We start from the raw sequence: 13,546 nt of genomic DNA on the forward strand, positions 1-13,546 counted from the left end.
ATACTGCCCCCGTTAAGTGGCATTTCAGTTTAAGGAGCTGGTAGTATTTTATGTCCACCTTGAAATTAGACTATAGAAAGTTAGCAGTAAGGACCCAATCCAGCGCTCATTGAAATTAATAGAAATAATTTAATTGATTTCAGTGGGCTTTGGATTGAGCCTTAAATATTATATAATCAAGTGTAACATGAACATACAAAAAACAGTTTTGATAAGTCTATAAAAATAGAGCACTTAAGACATTTTTTCACACACATTGTTATGTTGTTTTATGCTTTACAAGTTAATATTTTGTTTGGATGTTGTGTTCTGTGAACCCTTTAGTATTTATGCTAATTTTGTCCACAGGGGCCAAGAAAGTGGTGGAATTGTGACAAGTGATGGAGACTCAGCCCAAACATTCAAAGTGCACAAGGTAAAATTTTAAGGACTTTTTACTATTTTGTTGCCATTTTTAAGAAGTAAAAATCTAGTCTTTTTAAATAAAAATTCAGTCTTTAAAATAGAGAGAAATAAGGAGTACTCAAAGGAAAAATCGAGGGGAAAAACACATTTCCACCTGGGGTGCACGAGGAGAGTCTCTGCTTGTTCCAGGAAGTGGTGGTAATAAGCAAGAGACAGGAAATGACAAGAATTTGTCATAAGAGTACCAGGTTCAGTTCCTTAACTTACTGTTTTATAGAGCAATTTTAAACTTGTTTAAAAAAAATCAACAACAAAACTTGACCAGGTTATCTTTCAAGTCCACGTCAAGCTTTCAAAGAAACAAGGTGGGTGAGGCAATGTCTTGTCTCTTTCACCTGCAGAAGTTGGGCCAATAAAAGATATTACCTCACCCACCTTGTTCTCTAATATCCTGTGACCAACTGCAATTAATTTTTCACTCCAGTAAAAAGCAGTCTGTTCAGCTGTCAGCACCAGAGCCCCTTTCTGCTAATGTGTTAGTTCTGGTGAGTTGAAAGGGTTTGATGCTGGCAGTTCTAGGTACTGATGTGTAAAACCAGCAGAGTTCTAGTGGAATGAAGGGAAAAGAGTGAGACAAAAAAGAACATCATCCGTGAAATTAGCTACAGATTAATGCCTGGAAGCAGAGGCACCTATGACTGACTCGGGCTTCAGTAAGTATCATGGCAGATGCTTTGAAGAGTTGAACGCTGCACACAAAAACTAATAGATCCAGAGACTGGAGGGAAATCTGAAAAATCTCCATCCATTTCCAACCTCATAGAAACCTGGAGGGTGCCAACAGGCCTAAAATGGCCAAAGCCCAAAAAGGTCTTAGGCCAAAGCACTTAAAGTGCTCTAGAGAATTTACTTCCTATATTTACACTGAGCTGACGTCAGGAAGTGAAATACAAGATAGCCAACTACCCTCCTGGAAGGAACGTAGGGATTGGAGCTGTGTCAGTTAAAACTGTATCTTCTGCCCAGATGTCCTTCACTGACATCAGTGCCAGAAGGATCCGAGTCCCAGGAGGTGGGAGTGTGCCCAGCAGGACAGAGCTCTCACACTAACAAGTCCTTCAAGTAGAGCATGAGAGTTTCCTACTTAGCTCACACTGGAGAAACAAAATCCAGGAGTGAGAATCCTACGCTGATGCAGACTCTCAGCTGATAAACTGGCTCAATCTTTGCTTACTCCAATAACAGATGAAAGGAGGAGGTATCTCATAGCCTTTTGTTTTTACTGCTACTTTTGAGCTTCCACTTCTTTTTAGGTTATGGGAGATTTCCACTTCTACCTTTAGCACTTCCTTTAGCAGACACTATAATATTTTATATTGATTCCATAAGAGCTGTGGAGAATGACATTTGAGCATATCCATATTAAGAATTAAATATGACTGCATCATCTCAGAAAGCTCTGATATCACAGCAGTTGCATAATATGATTTCTGTTATCCTTGGGATATGTCTTGGCTACAGTATTTAAATTCTACAGTCACTATTATTTAAAAACGAAAACTTCAAGGACAAGACCATATTCATTGGTTTGTGCCCTTCAAGTTGTTCTGATTTAAAAATTCATTTAATTAAACGGGTGCAAATTCCTGTAGAACATACTTTTATTAGTTTAAAATTGATTACTTCTGCTTAGCTTGCACTTATGAATTTACTAACCTGACCCTCAGACCATTTTAAATTAAGAGTCTATGCAGGGTTCTGCACTGATGTAACTAAATTGGTCTAAAGCCACACTATTCGGTCTGGTCTACTCTTAAATTAGGTCAACCGAGCTACATTGTTCAGGGCTGTGAAAAATTTTGTGCCCTGATCACTATAGTTAGGTCAACCTAACCCCCAGTGTAAATGTCGCCAGGGTGATGGTGAGGGGGAGGAACTCCATCAACTGAAAAATCCCTTTAATTGATGAAGGAAACATCTACACTCTGGGGCTATAGCAGTGCCATAGCTGTGGTGCTGTAGCAGCTGTAATGTAGACATGGCCTTAGTTAAACCAGTGTAGCTTGGTGTGTAGGCCAGAGCTTACTCTTTTTGCCTTCCTTGTATTTATCTGTTGCTACAGTAGCATTTTACTTTTTACATTGAAATTCTGTTTGTGCTAACATCTCTTCTTCTTCTAATTATCAGATTCAAACATAATTTCTGAGCCTCCAGGGCGTTCAAAGCTCTTTAATTCATTAATCTTCACAACACTCCAGGGAAGTAAATATCATCCCCATTTTAGAGAGAGATTGAGATTTAGACACATGAAGAGACTTTCTGAAGGTCACTAAAAGTCTGTGCCAGAGTTCAGAATAGAAATCGGAGCACCTGATTTCCCAGTCCTGTTCCTTAATTACTTAGACTCTGCATGCTTTTAAATGCCTCTCCTCTCTCACAATGCTTGTTGCCAACAGGAGCACTGCCTTGGCTATTGAATATGCTAGGATCTCCTGGGGCCTATTTATAAAAGTTCTGATTCATTTCTGCCTTAGAAGTCAACTTGGATACCTGAAGACTTTTTTCACCAGAGTGTTCTGGTTCTTTCAGGTTAAGAATACCAATCACAGCAGTGGCCAGAATTTCAAATAATGGGGACTTTTAAACACTTACCTGAAGCTGGTATAAAAACAGATTCATTATGGTGTGGGTGATTAAATGTATTTTCCCATTTTTCAGTAAGAAAAGCACAGAATATACTGTATTGAAATATTTTTGTTTTATAGTGTTCTCTAAATAACATTAAAGAATAAATGTAGTTGAGCTTTTAAACTTTGCATTTAAAAAAATAAAGCCAGTTAAGGTTTTTAAATTACATTTTAATATAAATACATACAGTATTCCCAAATTTTCTTCTGCTAGTGGTTTTTCAAAGAGTATTTTCTTATTGAGTGGTAACTGGCGACAGTCTATCTGAAAACAAAATATACTCCAAACAAAATCCACCTTATGTTGTGTATTATCCTGATGTAACCAGTTGCCCCCATGACCACTTCTTGTGGTGTTCCCCTGTCCTGTGATCTGTCTCTCTCGAAGTAAGCTTTTTTTTTTTTTTCCTCTCTTGTTGCTGTTGATTTTTTGCTTGTAAAGTGCTGGCATAATGAGTGTGTTGCTGGAAACAATAAAATACATATTTGTTTTGTTTTTTGTTCCCCAAGGGAATGGGTCTTATTAATCATGTGTTCAGTGAAGACAGTCTGAAGAAGCTGAAGGTTGCAAATCTTGGAATTGGCCACACTAGGTACTCCACGTCAGGAATCTCTGAATTAGAGAACTGCCAACCTTTCGTTGTAGAAACTCTTCATGGGAAGATTGCTGTGGCGCACAATGGTGAATTAATAAATGCTAAACAACTCAGAAGAAAGGTAGGAATCAGTCCTGGTTTTTCCAGTATCCTTTATTTAATGAGTAGGAGGTAGAAATGGGCAAAAAATTGGTCACATCTCATAGCTGACACACAATCCCTTAGGTCATTGAAAACTGAAGAGAATGGTGAGGAGCTCCATACTCCAAACTAATGGATTGGGCGGTGCACTGAGAAACAGTTTTTAATTTGTAACTCCCATGGTAGGGGGGATAATCTACTTTTCTTTTATGTTCTGTGTTAATGTTGATCCAATAGGAAAACTAATCCAGATGCAGTTATGAATAGCTCAGTTTGAATCTGCCTGTTGCATGGCAGTCATTAGAGAAAGCAAAGAGTGCTTAGAAAATATCATCTAATACATTGGCATGTCCTCATCTGCAATATCATTTATTTTTGTCATCACCTTAAGAAAGGTATAGTGGATATTGAAAATAATAGAAAATAGTAATTTCTAGTGATGTGAACACATAAGGAGACAATCAAAAATTGGATATCGTAGCCGGTAAAGGGGACACGTTGCAGAGCAGAATTAAAACCTCACAGATGCTTCTCTTTTAACTCTGTTCAAAGAACAAGGGAATATACTACTACATCAAAGAATTGTAAATTTATGACTTGGAAAAGATAATGGTACTTTATGCAGAATGTAGTCAATCTGTGGATGCCACCAGTGCTGCAAGAATGTACCAAGACAAATATTGTGACTGGTTTCAAAATGATGGGTTAATTTTATGTTCAAGCATAGCAGTAAATGTGATAATGGTAAAAATATCTAGTCTTATTCTTTAGGATGCAAGATCTATAAAGGGTAGGTAGGAACCATCCAGTGTAAAGCATTAAACAGGCATGAATAGTAGGCTAGTTACTTTGCAGGTTCTCCTCTCCCTTAAATGCTGTGTATGCAGTGTATGTTGAGTACACCAGACTAGAAGGACCATAAGTCGGATTCAGTCTCTCACATCTTGGGTTGTTGGTTTTCCCCCAAACCCCTCTCTCTTCAGTCATTTCTTCTTTCACTGTTTACTTATGCTTCCTCTTGTCACCTGTTCTTTGTGCCCTGCTTCAGTTCGCCATGCGTAAGCAGCAGTGAGAAAGTGACAAAATCTCCAAACCCCGTGTAGCACAGTGGATATTAGGGAATGTCAACTTTGCTTTATGCTTTGGTCACCGGTAAAGCAAAGCCGTGAAAAGACAAGTGGGGGATGCAGTTCAGAGTGTCATTGTATGAGAGCCAATGTTGTGCACCAGCTCCTTGGACAAATGTATTTACCGCGTGCTTTGGGTTCTTAGTGACTGCTACATTAAAACAACTTTTCAGGGCATGTAACTCTTGCTAAACTAAAAATGGTGCAGTGGTTTCATAGATTGATAACACTATATTTTGTCTTTTTTTTTTTAAAAAAAAAAAAGCTGATGAGACATGGTGTGGGACTATCGACCAGTTCTGACAGCGAATTGATCACCCAGCTGCTGGCATTCACACCTCCACTAGAGAATGATGATACCCCAGACTGGGTGGCAAGGTAAGGGGTTAGGGGCTGGAATTAATAACAAGAGTATTACCTGAGTGTAAAATACAGCAGTAGTAAGTAACAGAATACAGCCATCTATAACATACCATTGTGTTTACTTAATCTCATTTCAGAATCAAAAATTTAATGAATGAAACCCCTACTTCATATTCACTACTAATGATGCATAAAGACATAATCTATGCAGTACGTGATCCCTATGGGAATCGTCCACTCTGCATTGGTCGTCTCATTTCAGTAGGCAGTATGAGTGGAAAAGGTAAATCCTATGTAAAGACTGGGTAACCAGCCATAAATATGTTTACATTTTCAAAGCTATATAAATAAAACATTTGCACTTAATGGGGAAATCCATGTCCACATTCATGCAGTTGAAAGACTTTTTTTTTTTCTTTAAAATGTTGCTCTCTCTGAACATTGGATGCAGTAATATCCCAATATTGATTGATTTATAAAACACAAAATACAGTTAAAATATAATAATTGGAGATATACCAATCTCCTAGAACTGGAAGGGACCTTGAAAGGTCATTGAGTCCAGCCCCCTGCCTTCACTAGCAGGACCAAGTACTGATTTTTGTCCCAGATCTCTAAGTAGCCCCCTCAAGGATTGAACTCACAATCCTGGGTTTAGCAGGCCAATGCTCAAACCACTGAGCTATCCCTCCCCCCTGTTTGATGGTGGGAACAAATTTAATGGAAATCAGAAGCACCTCTTCTCTCTTGACAGTAGTAAATCCCTCTTCCCCCCATGGCAGCAGCTTAGAGAGGCAGCCCAGTTGCAGCAGAGATAATTGGAGAGAGATTTCTCCCCTCTACCCTGGGAGAAAAGTCGGAATGGCTGGATACAGGGCCTATTTCTTCTCCTTTTGTTGTAGGGCCATTTATAAGCATTGGGCTACTAGCGCTTATTTGTTTTATTGAAGGGAAAAAAAGTTTTTTAGGAGGGGGGGTGTTCTTCTGGGAGGAGCTGGGAAACCCCCTTGCCAACATATTTGGGGTTTTACCCATAATATGGGAATTTGAATAAAGGCTCTTCATGTTCTTGCAAACCAAAATGTTCTGAGTTGGGATAAAATCTGATCATTCGTGGAAGATAATCCCGAAGGAGAATTATACATGCCTTCCCATCTCAGTGAGTGATACCAGTGATTTTCAAGGAAAAGCCTTACAGACCTACTGTGCTGTAAGATGGGGGAACTTGATGTTTTTAACTGCAGGAAAAATGTGTAAATCCATTCTTTGTCCAAAGAAATTGATATGGCATGGGGGAGTGTGTGAGAGAATTTTCTAAAAGGACTCTCTTAGAAAATATTCACAATGTCCAAATATATTAGTGTTTGTATCCTGTTATGTTATTGATCTGCCCATTTGTTCCCTTTCATTTGCCTATCTTTGAGAATTCTCCTCACTTTGGGCCCAATGAATGCCCATTAAAGTCCAGGGGCACCCTTTTATTGACTTCAGTGGCATTGGAGCAGCCACTTGATATATGGAGAGTAAGGAATTTCTTATCTAAACAAAAAGCATGTGTATACACCAGGGCCTCAGAATCTGTTGAGATGGAATTAGGGGGGGAAAAGTCATGCGGAGATAAGGAATTTATTTCTCTGAATTGTCCAGTGACTGTGTGGAACTGGCTCTTCTGATCTCTCAAGGACAAGTTTTAGATAATGTTTCCAAATAATAGTTTTTCAAGAAATGTTACAGCAACTTTCGATTCCAAACTTTCTATTCAGAAATCATGACTATTTGAGTTGCCCAAGTACATGATTACAAAGTGTAACAGGCCAGTACTGCTACAGAGATTTAACACATTTAGTGATGATCGTTCCAAGGACTGTGAAGATAATGTAGCTATAATTAAAAACTTTATTACAGGGAAGAAAAACAGTGAAACAGAAGGATGGGTGGTCTCCTCCGAATCCTGCAGCTTTTTATCTATTGGTGCACAGTAAGTTCCTTCACATACAAGATGATCTGTAAACACTTTAAACAGTGAATAGAGATACATACAGTGTAAAAGATTCCATCTGTCAGTTTATGGATTTAAATAAATATGGCAATAGTGTATTCAGAAGTCATCTGCAAAGAAGACTGTATGGGTATCTCTTCACTATAGAGTTAACGCCTTTTCAGTTAGCTTAGCTAAGTGAGTGCAGCCATAATGTAAAATAATATTCCAACTACAGAGTGGTTGTATTAGCAGCTGATGGGTTGTGTTGACTCAAACTACAGCCTATACCTCCTGATAGGCTATCCACTTCAGTTAAAAGCTCCACTACACTCAAATTATCGGTTTTTATGTGCAGGCAGGATTCAAGTTTGGACAATACTGGAGTTAACTGTAGTGAAGACAAGCTCTGTATATAGTTAAAAAAGAAACAGAAGAAATGTTCTCTATGCAAAAACATTTAATTTTCACTGAAAATTAAAACTGCAGTGAAGTCGTCAAAATCACATTCATTCCTATAATGAGGAATGTATAGTTAATTTGCAAATCTGACATTTTAACAGATCTGCCACTAATTGAATGTTATGTTGGTAAGTAAAATTGTGTCCCCTTAAAGTGGAAAAACAAGGCGAAAACTGCGTGAAGTAAAAATAAATTCAGAGCAAAAACTGGAAACCAATAACGTGTGTCTGAACTTCAGCAATCTATTACATTGTGAGATGTTATAGAAACAACGTACAACATATGTTCCTCTGTGGTGACTTCTGTCATATCTGTGTACCAATAATTAACTGATGGTACCATCTTTGTTTCCTTAACAAAAGTTGCTTTGCTCTGGACCCACCTTCTGAGACTGAGATACCTCTGCTAAGAATGGTCATCAACGGGGGCCTATTTGTACTATATATAAATCCCAGGCTTTCTCAGAGTTATCGGCTAGCCCACTAATTCTAGTATCTGGCTAATGAATATGCATCCCCTTCTAAATTACATCTCCAGCATTCATCAGAGTCACTTAATCTTTGTTTTAAGACTAACAATACAAACCAAAAAAAGAGAGACATTCAGGTAACGTGGTGGTGGTGGTGTGTGGCTTTTTTTGGTTTTTTTTTTTTTATAAATAGATTCCTTACTAGCATATTAATACAGAACTTTGAGCAATTTGTTTAAACTACAATACAGAAACTTATTTCCTGCATCTCTCAGAAGCAGTGCGTAGGCTTGGGGGATTCCAGGGGTGATGAAGAAGCTGAGGAAGAGTGAATCTGGAAGGTTGTTGGGTGTGGATGGGAGAAGTATGGAATGTGATTTTTTTGGGGGGGAGGGAGGGATTGTTAGGGAGTTAGGGAGCCTCCCCCATGTAGTCCTCAAGCCTTTCTCATTCAGTCAGGCACATCTGCTCCCATTCCCATGTGGCCCTGCAGCACCTCTCCCATTCACACCCTCGCTCCAAGCTGTCACCCTCACTAGCTCCTGAGCCCACATCCCAGTCCCCCCCACTAGCCCTTCTGAACCCCAGTCCCGTTCTCCCCCACCCCACCTCCTCCAGCAGCCCCATGTGCTCTGTCAGTGCTAACATAGCTCCGCAGGCAGAATGAACGCAGCTGTCTGCTGGCTGGTCTGGCACCATAGCGGCCTCTGATGGGTGAAAGGTGGAACTGCAGCAGTTCTCAGGCAAGAAAGCTATTTTTTTGTGGGAAAAAGAGAGAGAAAATCCTGTGCCATACATGAATTCTAGTACATGCGCAGTGGCGCAGAATTCCTCTAGGAGTGTCAATTGAAGCAGTATACTTAGACAACAGTAGTTAGAAGATCAACTTATAGAAGAACTAGGAATATGTTTCCTAATGCAGTCTCCGAGCTTATTATATTTTTATTAAGTCTCCAGCTTCAATTTTGATACTGACATGACCCTAGTTACTAACTGTTGTGACAGCTCTTATGACTACATTGCTCATTCAAGGCCATTTGATTTTATGGGATGATTTGTGTTACTCAGCTTTCATAGAAAAGTGACTAAATTCATAGTCAAGACTAAATTAAGAGCCAGTTTATTCGTCTCTTGATGGCCAGGACTTGATTCTATCTTACATTTGTAACTGAGACTAATATACATAAATCATTTAAGTGTCTTCTAGACTGTTTCATGTGATGGGAGGATGTCCTTAACCATTTAGTGCTAAGACTGGAAATTTACCATTTTTGGGTACTAAAGCAGGCTGCCAGTGTGCCAGCACTAATGCAAAACTAGTGCAGTTAAAGTCCAGTGCTAGGCGTCAAAGTGTCAACTTTAAAATAATAATCTAATATTTTGCGACTGCTGAATATCAGAAAGTTGACTGGTTTAGCAGAACATGGTTTTGTTTATATTCTAAAACTAACATGCAGGTGTATGGAAATTTCTGAATATTGCAAATATCTCTTCAAGGTATTATCGTGAAGTCCTCCCCGGGGAGATTGTGAAGATATCCAGATATGAAGTCCAAACACTGGATGTTGTACCAAGACCTGAAGGAGATCCATCAGCATTTTGTATCTTTGAATATGTTTATTTTGCAAGGCCCGACAGCATTTTTGAAGGTATGAAGATAAACTATAGTAAACAAGGAATGCAGGTGTTATTGAAATGGAGGACTGTATCCTGGAAAGTAGTGACTCTGAAAACAATTGAGGGGTCACTGTGCACAAGAAACTTAACATGGAGCTCACACTGTGAGGCTGTGTCAAAAAGGGGTTAATGAGCTCCTTGGACGTATAAACAGGAATAGTGAGTAGGAAGGAGGAAGGAAAAGATATTTTTCTCTCTCTGTGTACATTATTGATGAGTCCAATACTAGATTACTGCATCCAGATCTGGTGAGAACAGTTTTAAAAGGATGTTGAAGAATTGGAGAGGGTACAGAAAAGAAGAGCCACAAAAATGATTCCGTGACTGGAAATAAAGGTCTTGCAATGAGTGAAATATGTTTAACTTCTTAAATGAAGATCGAGACGTGTTCACACTTAGTTACTGTGTTACAAGTACCTTTCTGGGGAGAAACCAGGAACTAAAGGTCATTGTAATCTAGTAGAGAAAGGCATAACAAGATCCAATGGCTGGAAGTTAAAGCCAAACAAATTCAATGTAGAAATAAGGTGCAGTTTTTTAAAGCGAGAGTGATTAAGCAGTGGAACAAACTACTAAGGAAAGTAGTGGATTCTACATCTCTTGATGTCTTTGAAATAGCACTGGATGCCTTTCTGGAAGATATGCTGTAGTCAAACACAAGTTATTGGACTCGGTACCAGGGTGACTGGATGAAACTCTGTTGCCTGTGTTATTCTGGAGGTCTAACTAGATAATCTAGTGGTCCCTTCTGGCCTTAAAATCTATGAATAGATAATATACTATTTTATCATTTTAGACTACATTAAAAAAATATTTAGGACTTATTAAAGCATTTGCAGTGTGGCTTATCTTACCATCTTTCCTTACAAGAAGCAACCATTCCTGTGGATGCTTCTTTCTAATTAAATTTTTAGTTCTGTATATTATCAGTGTACATGGAGCTATCAACTTTGTCCTATGATCACTACCTAGGACAAGCCTCTATACTGTGTTAATGTAAAGCTACTTAGCAGAACCATTTGATTCAAGAACAAAAACAGTATGTGGGGAGAATAAAAATTCAGGTTCAAATCCTGCTTGCCTTGCTGAAGTGAATAGTTCTGTTGATGTCAGTGGGACTAATCACCTGAATAAGGCAAGAAGGATTTGGTCCTCATGGTGGCCGGAAAGCAACATGGATATTATGGGAAGTGATGAAAGGTGTAAGGTGACTTGTGGTGGTGAATATTTCTCATTTCTGTACAGAGGCTTCCTATTTTCCTATCAAATACTATACCTAAAAATTACTGTAGAATTTCCTGTACTGTGCAAACTGAAAGCTAAATCATAATTACATAAAAGAAAATAATTCTAATCCCCTCAATGTCCATAGGTCAAATGGTGTATTCAGTCAGGAGAAGATGCGGTCAGCAGCTTGCTGTTGAAGCACCAGTGGAAGCAGACTTGGTTAGCACGGTACCAGAATCTGCCACACCAGCAGCACTAGGTTATGCACAAAAGGTATTGTGGATGGATTATTTTTAATATTGACTTCGTCCCCTCCCTGCCAGTGTTTCTAACTTTCTGTGAAGTACTCTAGATTCTCCTTTACCGTAAAGATAGTTTTGGTGTTTTCCTCCCATCAGATAGTGTATGTGGGTCTTCTGTGAATTGGGTTTCATACTGTGGTATGCTGCACCAGTGCCCTGTTGCCACTACATTGGTCAAGCTAAAGGCCTTTGATTAGCCCTAATCTGCAGGTCATCTTTAAAATCTTTACTATTCCTAATCTTTATTTTATTTAACTGTGTGTATAATTGTCTCTTGCTTGTAGTGTGGGCTGCCATACGTTGAAGTACTTTGTAAAAATCGATATGTAGGAAGAACTTTTATTCAACCAAACATGCGGTTAAGACAGCTGGGAGTGGCAAAAAAATTTGGAGTCCTATCTGACAACTTTAAAGGCAAAAGAATTGTGCTAATCGATGATTCTATTGTGCGGGGCAATACCATCTCTCCCATAATAAAGCTGCTCAGGGAATCTGGTGCTAAGGAGGTAAGTTACTTTCAGCAGTTGTAATGCAGATGTAAAGGGAAATTTGGTGGAGACACAAGTTGGAGTGTTTCAGGTGCACCTCAGAATATTTCCCTTAGTGCACTTACAAGGTGTGGTAGAAAGAGAGCCAGTACAAACACAGAAGGCAAATGCACGACAATATGTATCAAAGGTAATTGGGTGAAAAGTTTCTTGTGTGATTCCTTGATCTTAGGAAAATCTGCATCAGAAAAACTTAAATGCAGGGGGAGTACAAGAGGGTACTGCTCTATTTTAAGCTAAGTTTGCCTCTACACTAGTGAGCTTACGGCGGCATAGCTGTACTGGTGGAGATGTGATGCTGTAAGATCACTTGTGTGGCCATGCTATACCGGCAGGTGAGAGCTCTCCTGTCAACATAATAAAACCACCTCCACGAGTGGTGTTTTTTATGTTAGCAGGAGAAGCTCTCCTGCCAACATAGCACTGTCCACACCAATGCTTCCGTTGGTGTAACTTGTGTTGCTCAGGAGTAGGGGTTTGGTTTTTTTTGTTTTTTTGTTTCCGCACCCCTGAGCAAAAATAAGTTATACTGACGAAAGTGGTAGTGTAGACATGGCCTAAGATGTAACTGACAAATCAAGAATGAATAGAAAACTGATTTTTAGATATAGCCTCCACACTGATAGTTTTATCTTTCTACTACTTATATCACTACTGTGGTATTGTTTTTAACCCTACTTCTTAGGTAAATAGACATTTGTCCTAAATCTCAAGCAAAATATTGCTTCTGGTTTAATTTGTCTCTTTCTATTTCATATATAAATCAATGTGCTAGTCTGTGTCACAGAAGCAAATGTGCTTTGTCTAACCAAAGCTGTAAATGAGTAGACACAGCCTAGGCACAAAGCCTGGGAACATTTACACGTGTGCTTATTTTTATTATTATGAATATCTCTGTTAATTTAAATTGGATTACTCTCACTTTTTAAATTCTTTTCTATTAAAAATAGATTTTTAAAGTTGCGAAGACAAAATAGTTTTATTTGAAGATTAAGAAGCTGTTTTGAAGGCTTTTAATAATGTTTACCTCGATTGATATTTTGGAGTCTGGAGAGACTGAAGGCCCTGATCCTCAAATGTAATGCATACAGTGGATCCTTATATGCATGCAGAGCCCCAAGTCAGTGGGGTTCTAAGTAGGTGCAGGACTTTGCCTTTGCTGATCACTTTACAGGGGTTTGGGCTTTCGTGTCTGCTATTAGTTAATGTTATAATCAATTTCTTTGATCAAGATGCAAGTTTTACTGGTAATGTAATATGGAAAATGCATTTTCTTTCAGGTGCACATCCGTGTGGCTTCACCTCCCATAAAATTTCCTTGTTACATGGGAATAAATATTCCAACAAAAGAAGAACTCATTGCCAACAAACCTGAATTTCATGACCTTGCAAAATACATAGGTAAATGCTATAATTTCTTTCCTCCCCCCCCCCTCCCTTAATATTTATAGTCATAAGGAATAGACATGATCACAAATTTTCAGTGGGGAAAAAACTGACACACTCCGCTCTTCTTCTCTTCCCCTCCCTCCCCCCCCAAAACAACAAAAAACAGAGCTACTGA

General features: G+C 38.8%; 1 protein-coding gene across 1 annotated transcript in view; it reads left to right on the top strand.

Moving 5' to 3' along the window:
* The window catches only part of PPAT (phosphoribosyl pyrophosphate amidotransferase), a 55,317-nt gene that overhangs the window by 39,803 nt on the left and 1,968 nt on the right, over nt 1-13,546 (top strand). Inside the window, exons 2-10 of the mRNA XM_045017694.1 lie at nt 349-415; nt 3,603-3,809; nt 5,222-5,334; nt 5,457-5,602; nt 7,225-7,297; nt 9,726-9,877; nt 11,278-11,405; nt 11,719-11,940; nt 13,263-13,383. Coding sequence (XP_044873629.1) covers nt 349-415; nt 3,603-3,809; nt 5,222-5,334; nt 5,457-5,602; nt 7,225-7,297; nt 9,726-9,877; nt 11,278-11,405; nt 11,719-11,940; nt 13,263-13,383 — 1,229 coding nt within the window. The remainder of the gene's footprint in view (nt 1-348; nt 416-3,602; nt 3,810-5,221; nt 5,335-5,456; nt 5,603-7,224; nt 7,298-9,725; nt 9,878-11,277; nt 11,406-11,718; nt 11,941-13,262; nt 13,384-13,546) is intronic.

This window comes from Mauremys mutica, chromosome 5, assembly GCF_020497125.1.
Source record: "Mauremys mutica isolate MM-2020 ecotype Southern chromosome 5, ASM2049712v1, whole genome shotgun sequence".
NCBI classification, from domain to species: domain Eukaryota; kingdom Metazoa; phylum Chordata; order Testudines; family Geoemydidae; genus Mauremys; species Mauremys mutica.